This window comes from Paramormyrops kingsleyae, chromosome 1 (assembly GCF_048594095.1).
Source record: "Paramormyrops kingsleyae isolate MSU_618 chromosome 1, PKINGS_0.4, whole genome shotgun sequence".
Taxonomy (NCBI): Eukaryota; Metazoa; Chordata; class Actinopteri; order Osteoglossiformes; family Mormyridae; genus Paramormyrops; species Paramormyrops kingsleyae.
Window position 1 is genome coordinate 38,173,400 of NC_132797.1, and position 17,110 is coordinate 38,190,509.

At 40.1% G+C, this 17,110-nt stretch overlaps 2 protein-coding genes across 10 annotated transcripts in view; one reads left to right on the plus strand and one right to left on the minus strand.

The window, feature by feature from the left end:
- Window positions 1-2,302: 2,302 nt before the first annotated feature.
- Window positions 2,303-5,842, minus strand: rsph1 (radial spoke head component 1). Of its 3 annotated transcripts, none has more exons than XR_002842079.2 (8): window positions 5,700-5,842; window positions 5,335-5,448; window positions 4,911-5,016; window positions 4,699-4,789; window positions 4,453-4,591; window positions 3,480-3,551; window positions 2,922-3,217; window positions 2,303-2,726 (listed from the first exon to the last, which is right to left on the minus strand). XR_002842079.2 is itself a non-coding variant. In XM_023844603.2 (8 exons), the coding sequence occupies exons 1-7, from the start codon at window positions 5,745-5,747 to the stop codon at window positions 2,955-2,957; spliced, it is 657 nt and encodes a 218-aa protein (XP_023700371.2). In that variant the 5' UTR covers window positions 5,748-5,842; the 3' UTR covers window positions 2,303-2,726; window positions 2,922-2,954. The 3 variants fall into 3 exon arrangements, 2 of the variants coding, with proteins under 2 accessions (XP_023700371.2, XP_072571466.1); XM_023844603.2 differs by having other exon boundaries at window positions 2,922-3,041; XM_072715365.1 differs by having other exon boundaries at window positions 2,303-2,722; window positions 2,921-3,041.
- A 5,061-nt stretch (window positions 5,843-10,903) lies between these two features.
- hecw2b (HECT, C2 and WW domain containing E3 ubiquitin protein ligase 2b) overlaps window positions 10,904-17,110 on the plus strand; it is a 42,305-nt gene continuing 36,098 nt past the window's right edge. For 5 of the 7 annotated variants that reach the window (XM_023844584.2, XM_023844585.2, XM_072715376.1 and 2 more), the window contains exon 1: window positions 10,905-11,311. Coding sequence is in view for 3 of the 7 variants with exons in the window: in XM_072715369.1 (XP_072571470.1) it covers window positions 11,272-11,311 (40 nt within the window). In the remaining 4 variants the exon portion in view is untranslated. Of the gene's footprint in view, window positions 11,312-17,110 lie in introns of all 7 variants that reach the window. The other 2 variants (XM_072715379.1, XM_072715380.1) reach the window with 2 other exon arrangements.

Genomic DNA, 17,110 nt, shown 5'->3' on the forward strand with positions numbered 1-17,110 from the left:
TTAGGTAAAACATTGTATAGCAGCACTGTTTCCAGGCATCATGTTAAATAGTCCAAAACCATAAAAATAAACCAATGGCATCATGCACTGCAGCTGAAAAGGCCCAAGTACCATGTCCGTGCCAATTCTTTCAAACTGGACTTCTGTTAATTGAATGGGCAACAAGGGATACATAGAAATGGCACCCAGATTCACACACTGACTTTCTTTGAAGTTTAAACACTTGATATTAATGCCAAATGCATAAATGCCAGGCCAATAAAATCTGGCTATAATCTGCTCTAATTTCTTATCTCAGGTCAAGTGTCTTGGCATCAAGTTATGAGGAGCTGCCTTAAATATGTACATGCTTACCTTTGTCCACTGACATGCTACAGCTGTCCATTCAAACATGTCATAAATGCCTAAGCATTATCCTTGGGCCTGACTTTCAGCAAGACAGCTGAGGGAAGTGGGGAAGCAGTTAACTGAGCACTGGAGCCAGCGAATGTCCTAATGTGTCCTAACGCTGAGCCTGCCAGTTGAGGTGAGCCATAAGGACACACAATAAAAGCTGTTAGGGAAAGGGGAAAACCCAGGGAAGAACCAGACTCAAGGGGGAAGCCCATCCTTTGCCTGGCACTGGGCTGCAGAAGTTTACATAATTTGGTGAAGAGTAAATTCAGGCAGATGGGGACAGCACAGGAAGGCGGGAACATTATGGAGAAGGCAGGCAGGTAGGCAGTCAGAAGGGCAGGAGAAATGGCTTTGGCAGACAGCAACCAGGCAGGTTAGCACAAGCAGGTGGCAGTCGAGAAGAAATACAGGCATGCCAGGGGGAAGGCAGGGTACTCCCTCGTATCAGGATATCTGATTGGTTCACCCCGGAAAAGGGAGGGGATAAATGATTAAAAGAATTAGTGCCCCTGTAAGCTAAACTAAGCTAATGTGTTTATAACAGAAATGTAAATATTAATAATGAACCTGAATCCCGCACATTTGCTAAGGACTATTTCATAGCTGCATAACTGTAAGAGAATGCATGACATCCAAATGATACTTAAACATAAGCATTATGCATCATCTTTGTAGTTTATAGCATATACCAAAATGAATGAATTCAGGAACCCTTATCTGACCACTAACAAAAGCTAAACAGTAGTAGAAACAAACATATAGTATGATAATATAATGATAGCTGTCCTTTGCTCAGCACATAACAGTGCTTTCCCAATCTTACAGTTTTATCCTGCTTAACATCAAGAAAATCAGGCTTATTCTGTCTGAGTATGCAAATCAGCTTCTAGACCAGCAATCTGTTACCTTGCGGCTACGCTACAGCAGCTCTCTACTAGTAGAGAGCTTGTGCTATCAGACCACTGCTGGTTATATGAAATGCAGCAGCACATCTCATATTCATTCAGCCTAAATGTCCTCATGTCACACCCCTCCTTGTCTCTCTTCCATTAGGTCCCTTTTAGCACTTGCATTAAGTTCAGTCCTTGGTGCTGGCTTACAGGTCCATCAGTAGACTGGCACCCATCTCCATCAAAAACCTCCTCAAGACCAGTGTCCAATCTTACCACCTTCGGTCAGCAAGACAACACCGCTTGCAGTTCCCTCCACCACACAAGAAGTATCACTCCAGATGGTTCACTTATATGATTCCCTGAAGGTGGAATGACCTGCTAAACCACATTCAGTCATCAGACTCCTTCTCCACCTCAAAGCGATCCCTCAAGATCCATCTGTTCCATGAATCATACCCTAAATGTTCTTATTGTTGCACTTCTGGTCCTTGAATCGTCTTATTAGGTTCTTGCTTCATTAAAGGTCGTTGTGTAGCACATATTCCAAAACTGTTCACACCTGTACCTGGCCATTAACTGGAAGCTTAGCCTAGCAGCACTTGTGTCTAGCTGAATACTTGACAGCATGCATGTTTTCAATGTGCTATTACCATAAATTGTATGTCATTATGGACAAATGTATCTGCGAAATGTGTAAATCAAAAAATAATGTAAATATCAAATAATACCATGTGATATTTTAATTGTAAGTATGGTATTTCAGTGATTTGTAGCTTGAAGGCTGCTGATTCAAATTGCAGTAGCTGTCCTGCCCCCATTAACAATACCTGAACTTCCATATGAATATCTAGTAACGCCATTTGAACCATTAAGATTGATAAGTCCTGATGTACAGAAGGGGTATCCTTTGAATTATGGGTTCCCAACCTTCGGTCCAGGGACCGGTAGTGGTCTATGGCCGATATTCCACCAGGTCACGGAATGCTGGGGGCTGGTAAATTTCACCCCCAAAAAACTATATATTTTTTTATTTTTTACAACCCATCACATTTGCGCAATCCATTTGCATTTGAAAAAATGGAAACAATTAAACTTACAAACAAAATCTCTGATTGACCCACTGATACCCCTTACCCACACCCATAGCTGTTTTACCAGTCTATGATGTAAACCAGTTCACAGACATCAAGCTGTTGTAAATCCCTACTCTAAATTATTCAATTTAACATAGCAGCTAACAAAATCAACAGAAGTGAAATCAAGAACTTTCTCCAGCCATAATAATCATTATTAGAACAAAACATGGCACATACAAAAAACAAAGACTGCAGACAAAGACTGCTCTGAAGTCAATCTTCCTCTGCTCTTTAGTCTTCTGGGTAGTTCATCAGTGTTTATCCCTGGAGTAGCAATTTAATGCAGCCTCTCACATGCCATCTGTCAACACACAGCATAACTTTCTGACACATACTGTAGCACCACTGATTAAAAAGATTCCATTGATTAAGCCATTCCCAAAATGCATGCAGTTATTTTCTCCCTTTTTTCCTCAAAACACCCAGTAAACCAAGGGTTGGTGGGATAAGTATTATAGAATTATAGAAGCTGCAGTAACATTGAAGTTATATTCACCTGGGAAGGAGATCTTTTAACTAGGCTGGTGCGCTAGTGTCTAAGACCAGAGATAGAAACTGGATGCCACTTTAGATGTACAGCAGTAACAGGGTCTTCTTCTTCATCATGCACCCTTTCCTGTCACCAAATGTCAGCATCAGTTAAGGATGGACTTCATAAGATGCAGGATAACTAAAGTTTAAAAATAACTAAGACACATATAGAACTGAAAGTTGGTATATATTGGGAGCTGGCACTAAGCTGGACAAGGGCCCCCTCTGCCCAAGTTCCACTTCAACATCTAGGAAAAGAAACTGAAGGGAAAGAAAGAAAAATACCCTTGATAATTTCAATCGTGATCTCGATATTCCAGTTTTATCAAAAATGACTAGGTTTATCAAATTATTTAAATATATGTTACTATGGCTTTCTTACATGACAAAATAAATCAGATCCACAAAATCTTGCTATACTAAATGCTCATGTAGTTCCATCCAAATCATTATTAAGAAAGGGTGAACTAAAACATAATTAAAGGCATCCTCGTTGCAAGTAAACACCGCAATAATGAATTACCTGATCTATTTGACCGAATTCTCCATGCTGCTCAAAAGCAATGTCAAACACATACCTCCCTGGGCCAGAAGGCTAAAAAGTAAATATCAATATTAATAAAGAAATCATTGTAATAAGACTGCATTGTCAAAAGCAAAGAATGTCAGCAAACTTCCCGTCCTTGAATTTCTCATTGTGCAAACACAAATATTTTATTTATTCATCTTTAATGCTGCTTGTCTTATACAGGGTCACGGGACCTGGAGCCTATCCCAGGAGCAACAGGGGCAAGGCAGGTAATAGCACATGACAGGGAGACAACCCAATGCAGGGCACACACATCATTCACACAGGCCTATGGACAATTTGGCAACTCCAATTCACCTTAGCAGGTTTTTGGTCTGTGGGGTAAAACTGGAGAACCCAGAACAAACCCCACGATGGTGGGGAGAATATGCAAAGTCCACACACGCGGAGTCAGAGAGGAGACTAAAACCCTGGTTATCAGACGTGTGAGGCAACCGCTGTGCTGTCCTACATATCTTATGACTTTAATCAAAATATATAATATGAATGTTAAACACCACTTGTTTTGTTGCAATAATATCTGTACAAAATAGAATATACTGACATGTATTTCATCCATCTAGCACAACCACTGATGCAGGGTTATGCAGTGAGCCAGTAGCCTAAACCAGGAAGACCAGGACAAAAGGCAGGTGACACACTGGATGGAATGCTTGTCTTTTGTGGGACACACACTCACACATTAGGACCAGTTTTGATACCACCAGAGCACCTTTGGGGTGTCTTGAACAAAATTGGAAGTGTGAAGCAAAAGTTCTACCGACTGAGCCATTGCAGTACCCCCAATTAAAATTTGTCTCCAATGTGGAAATGCTTAAAGCTCACATTATGTGCTAAACAACACCAAGTACCATTTGAAATATTAAATGATCAGAATCATCTTAGAAAGGTTATGCAGAAATCTTACATTATTATTGTTAAAGTTTCCTTGATATTTGTGGTTGAGATGGACAAACTCGCCTGCTGGTGATTCAATCTTTCCAAACATCCAGGTACCCACATACCTGGAGCCAGTGTCATGATAGGTGTAAACACCATGCCCATACCTAATCAAGAAGAGCGGTGATATGAGTACATCAATCATTTGAAAATAATGAAATATCCAAACATGTGCAAGTGGTTTACTACAATATAATTAGCCACTGAATTATACCTCTGATTTTGCAACCATTCTCCATCATATGTGTCTCCATTGTTATATGTGTAGACACCGTGACCCTGCCGTTGGTCATTCACCCATCCTCCTGAGAGAGACAAAAGAAAACTGACCAGATCACTACAAAACAAACTGGCTGTACTCATAACAAAATGAAATTAACTGAAAGGAGTAAAACAAGTTTACTGCAGTTTGACAAATGATCACACCTTCATATTTGGATCCATCGGGGTAGTAGAGAATTCCCTGCCCATGTTTCTTGTTCATGTGATATTCTCCAATGTAACAAGCTCCATTTTTAAAAAGGTAAGTTCCCTGGTGCAGAAAAGCACAGAAGTTTATCTGTGTTCATTCAAGTAGTATTTGTAATTTGTAATCAAGTAATATTATGTGCATGCATAGGCTATATATATATAATCTAGAAAATGTTTGAACAGGGTGCCAATCATAAGTTTCACAAATAAAATGTGACGTTAAATATCAACGTATCATAGAAAAAAACAAGTTAAATGAGTACGGAATCACAAAGTTAAAAAGAAATAAATTAGTAACATTACTAAATCAAACCCACAAAACCGCAGTAACAACACAGTATATAGATTAATAAATATGCTAGACATCGTCACAGCTTACAGTTCCGCTCCTTTTGCCGTTTTCATATACTCCATGATAGGTATCTCCGTTGGGGAGCACTGCCTTCCCGACTCCGTGTCTCTCCCCAACGTCGTTTCTATCGCCATGATACTCCTATTCCAATAATACAGATACTTAAATATTAAATATGAGTAATATATGAGGCACTTTACCTTATAAAGGGTTGCTAATTAATGAGAACCATTAGTTTAAATCAGAAGGGGGGTAAAACTTTCGATGCGAAGGTCCAGTCGAAGATGAAATTTTCGACCCAGCACATTTTAATGTGTCCTTTTATCGTCAGTGAGTTATCCTAGCTTAAGATTTCTGACCGTTTTAGCTAACTAATAAAGTTAAATACTTACTCCAAGGTAAATCGGCTCTTCTAAATTCTCTGATCCCGTATCTGACATTGTAAATACGTAGTAACTATGACTGATGTGTTTCACAAGAAAACCATTAAGTGGTCGCAGGTCTTTTTCTGTGCCAGTCTGTTACCATAGTAACCGCTGTTATAAACGTTGATATGCTTTCTACACGCATGCGCAAAATGTACATTTCAACATATATAGAGGTAGGCACTATTTTTAACTACTTAAACATATAAAAACAGACACGTAAATGTGTACTACTTCACATTTACAGAAAGTATCCCTATTCCTATTTGGGGTAGCGGTATTATTTGAGGTAAAGTAAGCAATGCCGGTTTTAGCTTTTAAATGCCGTGTTTGACAGCTCTTTATTGTTTTGATGAGGTGCAGTTGATGAAAGTCACAAGCTACTCATCATGCTGCTCACAATCTAATAATATCACTGTCACTGAAACAGCACTTGTCAATGTAACAAATTACTTTCTTATGATTGTCGTAACGGAATTTTGTACTCTTTTTCTGCCTTTTTGTTGTTGCCCAGAATGGTTTGTTTTGTAACAATCCAAGTTGTATTGCAGTTATATTCTCTCCCTGTGGATTTGTGTTTTTGTGTCTTACTGTAAAGATAATTGTTTTTGTTCTTAGACCATGCTTTTCCCACAATTGTGTTCACCCTATGTTGGAGTTGGGACATAATAAGAACATGCAAACTACACACACAAAGACCCTAGAACAAGAATTATACCCATAACCCCGGAGGCGTAATGCTACAGTGCCATCTATTGTACTGTCTATGATATATATCAGTCACTATATCATTATAACAGCAGATGTCCATGTAACTAATGACTTGATTGTTATTACAATAATATTTATGTAGTACTGCTTCTGGATATAAGTACTGTTTTCGATACTACAGATCACCATATTCCCTTGTACAATGTACAAAACCCTGTGATCTCACTGGAAGGTATTTTTCTTGCTTTTAGTATTATTTACAGAAATCATAATTTGTTCAAGTAAATCTTTATTGAAAAGAAACATTAGAGTTATAGTGGTTAATGCCAGGAGATGTTACAGGAGTAAAATCATTTGATGTAAATCGAATTACTTAAAGAACCACCACAAAATGCAGACTAGAAAACAAGCCTGTTTCCACTGCTACAATGTGCAGGGCAGAGCTATGAATGCAATTGATATACTATTATCCAGTCCAGGTCTCATACAACACAGAATCGCATTTGTATTTGTGCAATTTTCAGTCTTGGAGAACTACAAGGCTATACGCAGTATGCAAACTACAAGGCTATGTGGTCTTAGCGAGAAACATTACTTGCATGCAAAAACAGCTATCCAAGTGAATGACAGTGGTGTCCCACTTGTGAACTAATCGTTCTTTTGAACCAGTTCTTTTCAGTGAATTGCTCAAACTGGTTTTCCAATCTAAAAGAATCAAACTTTTCGTACATCCACGCATTGCACAGGTCAAAATCTTAGACTCTAAAAATAAAAAAAAAAACATTTGAGAAATTATCATATAAAAACACAGCAACATTTTTAATTCACTTACATTTGCTTTTCATAGACTATCAGTGACCATGTTGCCTTCAGTGCCCCTCCACATACTGTAATACATTGTATTTGTGGTGTGTCCATGCCTGGCCGTTTAGTGGCTGTGGCTCACTACTCCCAACTAATCATGGCCAAACCCATGCTTCTTGAACGATTTGCTGTATTTTCTGACCTCACTAGATGGTGCTCATCTGGGGGATGTTGGCCAGGACACACTCTATCATCCTCTCAAAAGTGGCAGGGGTGTTGCACAAACTGAAAGGCATTGACTGGAAGTGCCATAGTTCATGGCTGATGGTGAATGCGGTCTTAGGGCAAGCTTCCAGAGCCAGCTTGACCTGCCAGTAGAGGTCCAGGGAGCTGAGCCATTTCGACCCGATGATGTAATCCAGCATGTCGTCAATGTGTAGCAGTGGATAGGAGTCCTTTCTTGTCACCACGTTCAGCTGTCGGTAGTCGATGCAGAAACGTCACGACCCATCCTTTTTTGTTGACGAGGACCACTGGAGCCTCATACAAGCTGTTGGATGGCTCTATGCCTCCCGCTGCTGCTATGTCTCAGATCCTCTGTTCTGTCACTTGTTGCGTCGCCAGAGACAGTCTATATAGGGTGTCTCCCGTGTCAATGTGGTGCTGCACCAGGGAAGTGGGCTGCATTCTTCATCCCTAGTGATGAAGATGTCTTGAAATGAGTGCAACAGAGCTTTGAGCTCATCCTGTTGCTCTGCTGTCAGGACCTGGCTCTTATACTGCCACAACTCCTGGACAGCTTGCACCATCTTGGGGGATAACCCCGCTGCATTGTTACTGTGTTCTGCAATTCAAGCTGGGCTTGAGGCTGTGTCGTTGGTGGTCTTCCCCTGGGGGGCTGTGGGCTGCTCTCTTTCCACGCCGCATGGACCTTAATCTTCCACTGCTGACCGTCCCGCTTGAGGTAGAGAGCTGCTCCCAGCACATTGATAGTGGCCCTCAGATGAACTAGCAAGTCCAGACCAATGATGCAGGGGTCGGAGATGTCAGGAAGCCAGACCTCCTGCACAATGTGTGTCTGGCCAACTGGACTCACAGCTGCTTCCTCCCCCTCATAGCCATATCCATGCTAGTCACTGACGTCAGCTGCATGTCCTTCATCTCCCAGCCAGCTGGTGCAGCCCCATTGGTGCCTGGTAGCATGCCCAGGTACATCAGGGTGATGGTGGACCCTGTGTCCACCAGGGCTGGGCAGGGCATCTTGTCTACCAGGCAGTCAACATATAGACTGGTAGCCTCGACAAGCCGACCAACTCTGGGTGCGGCCATAGGGGTGGACTGGCATGCACTGCGAGTGGCACCCCCCCTTACAATGCCACCTGCCCGGTGTTTCCTGGTCACTTTTTGGGGTAAGGGCTCGGCACCGGGGCAGGACACTCGTAGGGTGCCTGACCTCTCACAGTGGTGGCAGGTGGCACCCGATGGTGTGTGACGTCTTCGTTGTGGCTCGGTGTGGGTCACTTGCACTTGCTGTTCTTCATTGTTGTCAGAGCCCCCAGCGACGCAGTTGTAACTTTGGCATGGCATGCCTGGCGACCGGTGTGATGTTACAGCTGGGGACAGGATTGCCTCTGCCCCCTCCATCTTTGCCAAGGCTTCAGTGAGTGTAGCTGGCGCCCACTGTTACACATGCTGGCGCAGCCGCCCTGATGTCAGTGCCTTGACAAAAGCATGGAAAGCCATCTCTTCTTGCATGGCACTGGGGATGCACGGGTAGCCCTTCTGCGCGAGAATGCAGAGGTCTGCCACAAAAGCCTGCCAGTTCATCAGTTCTGCCCTCTCTGCCTCCTCCAATGGCTGTCAGCTGAAAAGTAGTTCCAACACTGCCACCATGGTAGCGCAGTCTTGCTGTTCATCGGGGGTCAGGCTGAGGAGAGCTTGGAGCACTTCCCTTTCCAGCGCCAAAGAGCACCACTATCTCCTTGTTGCTCCATGGAATGCCAGGCTGCCAGGCATACTTGGTGGAGGTAGGGCTCCAGGGACTCTTTCCCACCATAGCATCCTCACTCTGCTTTTCCCGCTTACTAAGGCTGGAAGGTGTCGGCTCGCTCTTCCGGGTAGCAAGGCATGCGGGATACGCTGGATCCATCAGGTTGCCCCGGGAAGACATGATGCTTAGTTCCTGGGATTTCTCACTGTCAGAGGTGGTCATCGTGCCCCTCTGATCTTGCTTCTGACACCACTGTAAAGGTTGGTAATTGAACCATGTCACTGGCACAATTTGAGAACAGTTTGAGGTTCAACCAGAAGATGGTGTTTTGTTTTTTTTTTTGCACCCACATCATTCGTACGGACAACACGCACACACTGCTCACCATGCTCATCATCCCCCTTACTCTGAACATGCATGGTGAGCACACACACACACACACACATACACACACAGACACACACACACAAACAATTTACAATGATTAACATTTAACGCTACACATGAAACTATATACAGCACATGACATTACAGTACGTGGCGACTACAGGAAACTATTTACAGGGTTAGCACCAGTACAACCTGCCACACTGACCGATGGGTACCTCCAGTACTACTTTACTAACTTGGTTCTTTTCCAGTTGTAGCTAGATCCTGTTGCCATTCTGTTAACATAGAACTAACCATATAAATATAAAAACAGACTCTTCCCATCAAATAGTAATAGAGACCTCTCATACAGTACTACTGTTCATGTGGGAGATTGAAATCCACCTATTATGTTTGACTAGAGTAAAATGTCCTCTTGATGTTCTTAAAAAGTCATGTCATAAATCCTATTCAATGTCTTATGCCTTGTTTTGGGATTGTCTCAGGTCTTTCTTATGCATTTGTTTATTTAGTGAAGGCTTTTGTCAAAGTGTTGTACAAGTGAGGATTTGACAGGAGGGTCAGCTAGTCCCTGGAGCAATTGGGGTTAAGGGCATTGCTCAAGAATCCACTGGTAAAATCATACCACTATCTAGGGAATTTGAACTGGTGACCTTCTGATCACAGGCACAGGAATCTTCCCCCATTAGGCCATCATCATCTCTTTGAAACCTGCTTGTATTCTTTTGCCTCTCTTTTTTATAGCACGCTGTCATAATTTCACTGATCCTAGGTTATAATGTATTTCATTAACATTACAATATTGTTTTCAGTTCTGTTTATAGCTTTCTAAATACCTTAACTAATATATAATGAAACGGATGCAGACACCTGGGACTGCAAAGATGTCTGGAGAGTGGACATTTCACCACTTTGGGAACCACGCATACAAACCTTTCTAATGCCTAGCCAAACAGTAACTGATCTACAAAGGAGATGCAGTGTTTATGATGGTTCATCATCATTATTATTATTGATGTGCTCATTATTATGATTTTTACCCATTTAAATGACTTGTTGTGTTACTGAAACATATCAGGTTTAATGAATACTTAGCTCATAGGTATACGGCTCCTCATATTGTTTCCCTCACGTTGCATTACGTTACCTGCTGCCCTATCATATCATCAAGCAAGATTCACTATCATTTTGTTCAAATTCACAAAATAATAATAAAAAATTCTAATTACCATAAGCACCTCTAATGTGTGTAAACTGCAATGCAGTCTGGGAGTTTGTCGAGGAAACAGGAATCGAGAGAATATGCCCGATATTTAATATTATTTAATATAGGCCTATGCTTAACACGTTTAATCGCTTGTATAATAAATAATATGTGTCGTATAAAATAGTGTATAGTTTCGTTATCTATTATGTAAAGGAGTCGTCTATTAGAAACCATACACCCCGCCCCGTCGTCCTCCAGCCCTTTCCTACGATTTCTCCCTCCCTCAAAATCTCTCTGCAGGATGACTTTCTTTTTAGTCGCCACTGCTCATACTGTTATCGCCTCTTGACTGAACATTTCAAATATTTTATAGGATATACAAAGGAATAAACGGGTAATAAGATTCTGGAGATTTCTTCCGTGGCGTTCGCTCTGATATGGATGGTGGAAAGCATAGCTCGAAGCTGGCTAGCGGAGGTAAGTTGGCAACAAGACGGAGCTCCTAATGATGTCTAGTCTTTCAAATAAATAAGACTGTTTGAGCAGTTTGAGGTAGGCCACTGTCAGACATAACTAGTTAGAAAATATAAGCTATATATATGTAATCTATGTAACATGGATGATATGCGATAGACTTGCAACAAAGCTGGGCCTCAGAAACGCTCTACCATCGCTTTGAACCCGTTAAAGGAAATACAAGGGAATTCAATCGTTTTTTTCCTTTATAAAATTACGAATCATACAGCTTTCCCAAAATAAACGGGTAAAACCGTAATTCGTTTCTACACATATTTATGTCCCGATAAGAGTAAGTGGTGAAGTGTGCTATTAAGCTGCGTAATGTATATGTATGTATATGTATATGACTAATCTGTATTTTTCATAGAGCGGTAGTGATGTGTATGTGTTTTGATGAAGTTAAATTACACAACTTGTACTTATGATGTTAACGATTGTGATACTTGATTAGGCAACTGCGCAGCTGCTGTACTGTGATTTATTTTTTTGTAACTGCTGAATATCACATCGTATATAGTTGGTTATGTCACTTTAAGTCCACGGAAAAATAGCAATATAGCAAAAATACAGAAGGAATTCCCGCTGTCAGTTTGTAGTGTGGCCGTATCGACAATATTGTACCGGAATGTTATTAATGACACTCGATCGTATTCTTATGCATTAGGATTGTACGTTTTTCACGGGTGAATTTAGCTTAATATCTTCTTTTTTATATATTTTTATCTAACAGTTATGGCCCGTAGACTAGATGAAAAACGTGTCATAAAGCCTAGTTTCAGTTTATGCATTTCATGTGGGGAATTAAGCCGTTATGGTGCTGAAAGGAGACTGATCTAGGCTGGTAAGCAGCCTGAAAAAGCCTGGTTTGTGACGTTCTGTATGTTTTTATTCACCAATTAAAAATTAAGATCAATAGCGTTGTCATATTAGAACAATATTCAAATAATTGCGACTAATGAAGTGCTGGATACATGGTGCGGCCCTAGTTTACAACATTATATGTCAGTACGACTGTGACAGTCTGGTGTCCTGCTTTTAGAAATATTTTAGGCATTTTCTTTGGTTCAATATTATATTGTATTTGCAGGTATTCCTTAACGCAAATATATTTTAAATTGTGTAAAATGATAGAAACATGCTTGATTTACCATGATTTGAAGCCTGAATTATATTCAATCAGCAATTAAATCCAGGTTGATTAAAGAAGAGCTCAGCTGGAACGAAAATCAGCATACATAGTGTGATGTCAAGACCTAATTTGAAAAGCACTGCACCAAACAGTTTCATAGCCTCTAAAAAATACAACACACCTTCTCTGTAGTACGTAAATGAAGTTTACAATCCATATTGCTAAACACTTCCTGTCTGTACCACAGGCAGGCTAGGGTTTTGCAGAACATATGGCCACCATTTCATTGATGGATAATTTGTACTAGGGATGCCATGGTGACTCAGTGGGTAGTACTGTTTGAATTCCGCCACCAGCATTTTCTGTGAACTTCTAAATCCCCCTGTGTCATGTAGGTTTCTTATAGGTACTCTGTTACTCTCCAGCAGTCCTAAGGGCATGCAGTTGGGTTAGTGGTGTCTCCAAAATACTCAATAATAATAATTACTATAATATTATAGTATTATTATTACTATAATAATAGTGTATGAGTGTGCCCTACAATGTTCTGCCACCCCAGGATGTAGCCCATCCTTGTGCCTTGTGGCTTGTGCCCTGTGCTGCCTGGGATAGGCTCCTGGACCCCTCTCTTGAATTTGGAACAGGATAAGCAGTTGGAAGATGGATAGATGGACAAACATTTACCAGATTATTGACAAATCTATCCTCCTGTAACAATGCTATTTTCACAGTATTACCTTACAAAACTTGATCTATACACTGAGTCATGTCTGCAACAATTTGACATGCTGGGTTGGTTTTTAGGTCTTTGCAGCTTCTTCTGGCACAGGTGACCTGTAAGTAGTACTACTGTATTGCTGAAATTTGGTATTATATTGGAGCAATTCTACACATACATCTATCTTCCAGTCACTCATCCTGGTGAGGGTTATGGAGGGGGCTTGGTGCCTGCCAAGGCAGCTTTGGTCATAAGGTTGGGGTACACTTTGGATGGGATGCCAGTCTGTTGCAGGACACACACACTAAATTATAGACTATTACTCAGAGTAAACTCACATGAAACTACACAGATCAGAGGTGGGATTTAAATCTCCAGCTGTGGAGGTGTGAAGTCATCATACCACCCCAGTGCTCTGCATTAATATCCTCATTTCACTTTTAGGTGGTACTCGACATTTTTTTTTAATTTTGAAGAAATCTGCTATGTTTATGAACGAGACAAGAAAAATAAATAAAAAATATGTCCAGTAATACCGGGGGCCACATATTAATTTATAGTCTAATGCAGGGCTATTTTAATCATGGTCATGAAGGTCTGAGCACTGCTGATTTTCCAGCCTTCCTTCACCTGTGAGCCAGGTGTGAAGCCTCTGGCCAATCAGAATCAGTAATTATTAAACTAACTGCCTAGGAGAACTAAAAAAAGACCTGTATTTGGAATCAAGGTCCAGATTTGAAGAGCCCTGGTCTAATGAGAGACATTGCAAGCTCATTTTTTTTGCTTTTATAACTTATAAAATTAATTTCTAATGTGGACAATGGGCAAGGTATAATTCAAGGTTTGATGTATAAGGCAGTTGCATTAAAGTATTATTAGTATTTCCATAATATTTTACAATGACCATGGTTTGCTAAATGTTCTCAGCTTTTCACGGCTCATCTATCTCTTCCCAGGAAATGATCTCTGGAGTGTAATGTACAGTACTTACCAGAGTGTGTACTTTTTGTAAATGTATCACTGATGAGTGCCACAGTAACAGAGTTAGTTTTGCAAAACATTTTATTGAATAAATTAATCAGCTTTTGTAATTTTATACACCAGTGCAGTAGAAGAAAACACCCCCCTTTCAAATTTGCCTTCGGTAAGGTATTGAAAAGAAAATTCCTAGTAGTAGTGTTGCTGTATAGCACAGTAATGGGTATGAAATACTAGTTTCAAGTGTAACAGTATTTTTATTGTTTAGAGCCAGGGTCCCCAATCCACCCTGTAGGGCTTAGTTACAACCCTAATCTGAATCAGATAATTAAGCTCTTTAATAGCCTCTCGGTATTAGAACCAGCTATGTTGAAGCTAAGCTGGTGAGTCCGTCAAACTTGAATGTCGTCTTCTTAGATGTATTTGCATTGCAGTCATTCTGTGGTGATACTTAAGTTCCGCTTTGCAATACTGCAAGATGTCTACATTTTCTTTAACTTTTAATGTGAAGTGCTTCCACAGAAATCATGCTTCTGCTCTTTATTTGGACCCCTATCCACTATGTGTCATCTTCCTTCAACCATATTGTAGAATAATTGAGCAGGAAAATTTTTAATCGATGCTTTTTAGTAATCGAGTAATCAAGTTTAATAGTATAATCATAACAGCTCTGCTACAAACAGTTTCCAGATACTAAAAAGCATATTTATGCATTTGTTTCATTGCACTTTTGTACTTTTCTGTGGCTTCCCCGTTACTCCCTTGTACTTTAAATAATATTAATAAAAAAAAATATATATATATAGCATTTTCAAAATAGTGCTGCCAGGGTTCAGCCAAGAGAACCGAAGTTGACCCATATCACTACACTTTTAGCTTCACTGTATTGGCTTCTTGTCAAATAAAAGAAAAATACTACAAAGTTCTCCTTCTAGTTGTCAAGTCTCTCATTATGGTCCATACTTATTTTACTGACTTCCTTTCTGCTGTGACCTCCACCTTTCCATGAAGATTTGGATGATGTAGTCAGCACAACAATCAGGGAGACTTTGACAGCCCCTAGTGCTAAAGATTCCTGTGGTCAGTATCCATCAAACAATGAGGATCTTTAGTTATAATAGACTAAAGAAATTTTGCTGTAATATAAATTGTACTCCAGATTGGATATTTGATGGGTTGTCTTTGAGTTGGTTTTGAAATATTAATCTGTATAAGCTGACTTCCTAGTTCCTGCACATTATAACAGTGAGAATAGATAAGGGGGAGTTAGAGTTGTATTCCTGGGCTTAGTGTCTGGTGCCAGTTCTGTGATGGTTCATTCAGTGAATGGATTCACATTTATGTGATGACAGTTTCTGTTTGCCAAAATGGACTTAGGAGTGACACAAACCATTATTCTATTTCCTTCTGTTTTGCCTAAAACAGTATTACTCCTATAATACAATCTGGTTCTCGCCATTATAGCTCCTACTTTAGGGGGGCAATTATGAAATTATTCATTTGCTACATTGACAATTGCTTTTTTAATGATATGGTGAAATATCATTTTATATGTCAATGTTAGTAGGTTGTGGGTTGCACAGTGGTTAGCAGTGCAGCTTCACACCTCCACAGTTGTTTGATTCCTGGTCCTAGCTCTGTGTGTGTATGCGCATGTTTTCCCCATATTTGGTGGCCTTCCTCCTGCAGTCGTAAAACATGCAGTTAGGTGACTCTGCATCTCCAAGTGACTTATGTACGAGTCCAATGGACTGGGATCACATCCAAGATGTTCCCTGTTTTCTTAGAATATAAGACCCCATATTGAAAAAGTGATAATTGAAGATAAATGGATGGATATATAGATAACAGATTAGCTATATACCTTAAAAGATAGGTACTTTAAATGTTATATCCCTAAGTGGGCTAAAACATTTCTACAGCAGGTCTCGTTACAATCACACCAAAATAGCTTAATATATAATGTGTAAAATAAATATGGTGCAATACAATTAAAAGATATGAGTAATTATGCATTTAATGTCATAAACATTATTAACCTGAAACAAGTACAGAACCAATTTGAGGTCAGGGAACAGGAAGGCACTATGGATTCCAGTGGTAGCTGGCAGGAAACACAGTAAAACTGGTGAAAAGGTGGTCAGGAAATAGACTTTTTCACAAAATAAACTATCCTGGGTAGGAACACGATAGTAAAAGTACTCTGGCATCTTTATACTCACAAAAAAAGTTTCAAGATTGAGTATTGTCAAATTACATGGGTTAGTTTAAATATCGGTCTCCATAAGACAATTCAATCATCCTTGCTCAGAATGCAGTGACATCACTTCCTCGGGATTCCCAGGAGGATTTCCCAGGGCTGCTGTCTCATTGGCACTACCTGCTATGCATGCATGGTGTGAGACCTTATGTTTCAATGGATTTCCTCCCTCCGTCCAATAACATGCTGCTTAGTAAATTAGTGTCTCTAGGTTGTAGTGTGTGTCCTGCATTAGACTGGTATTGTATCCATGCTGTCTCCAGCCTTGTGCCCCACGTTTCCCAGTATAAGCTTCAGGTTTTCTGCAGTCCTGTTCTGTGTTTATTTGTTTTGAAGATAAATGGATGTAATTGACCATGATAGAATTTTTAATGTAAGTAGGCCTCCTCTACTTATAAGACTAAATCTATTAAGTGCATAATTATTTTGGATCTTTGCATTTATGTATCTTTAATATTCAAAGTACAGTTGAATATGTCAAGTTGTATCTTATTTAAGATGCTCACTCATGTAACATGAAAATAAATCAAACTTGGCCACTTATGGTAAAATCATTTGAACTAGTCTTTTTTCTTTTGTACTTTGTTGTACTGTGCTTTTGCTCCAAATCTTCTGTCAGCTAATTTGATAATATGCAGAAAATGTCCTTCTGTTGAACTGTTTTATTGGTTG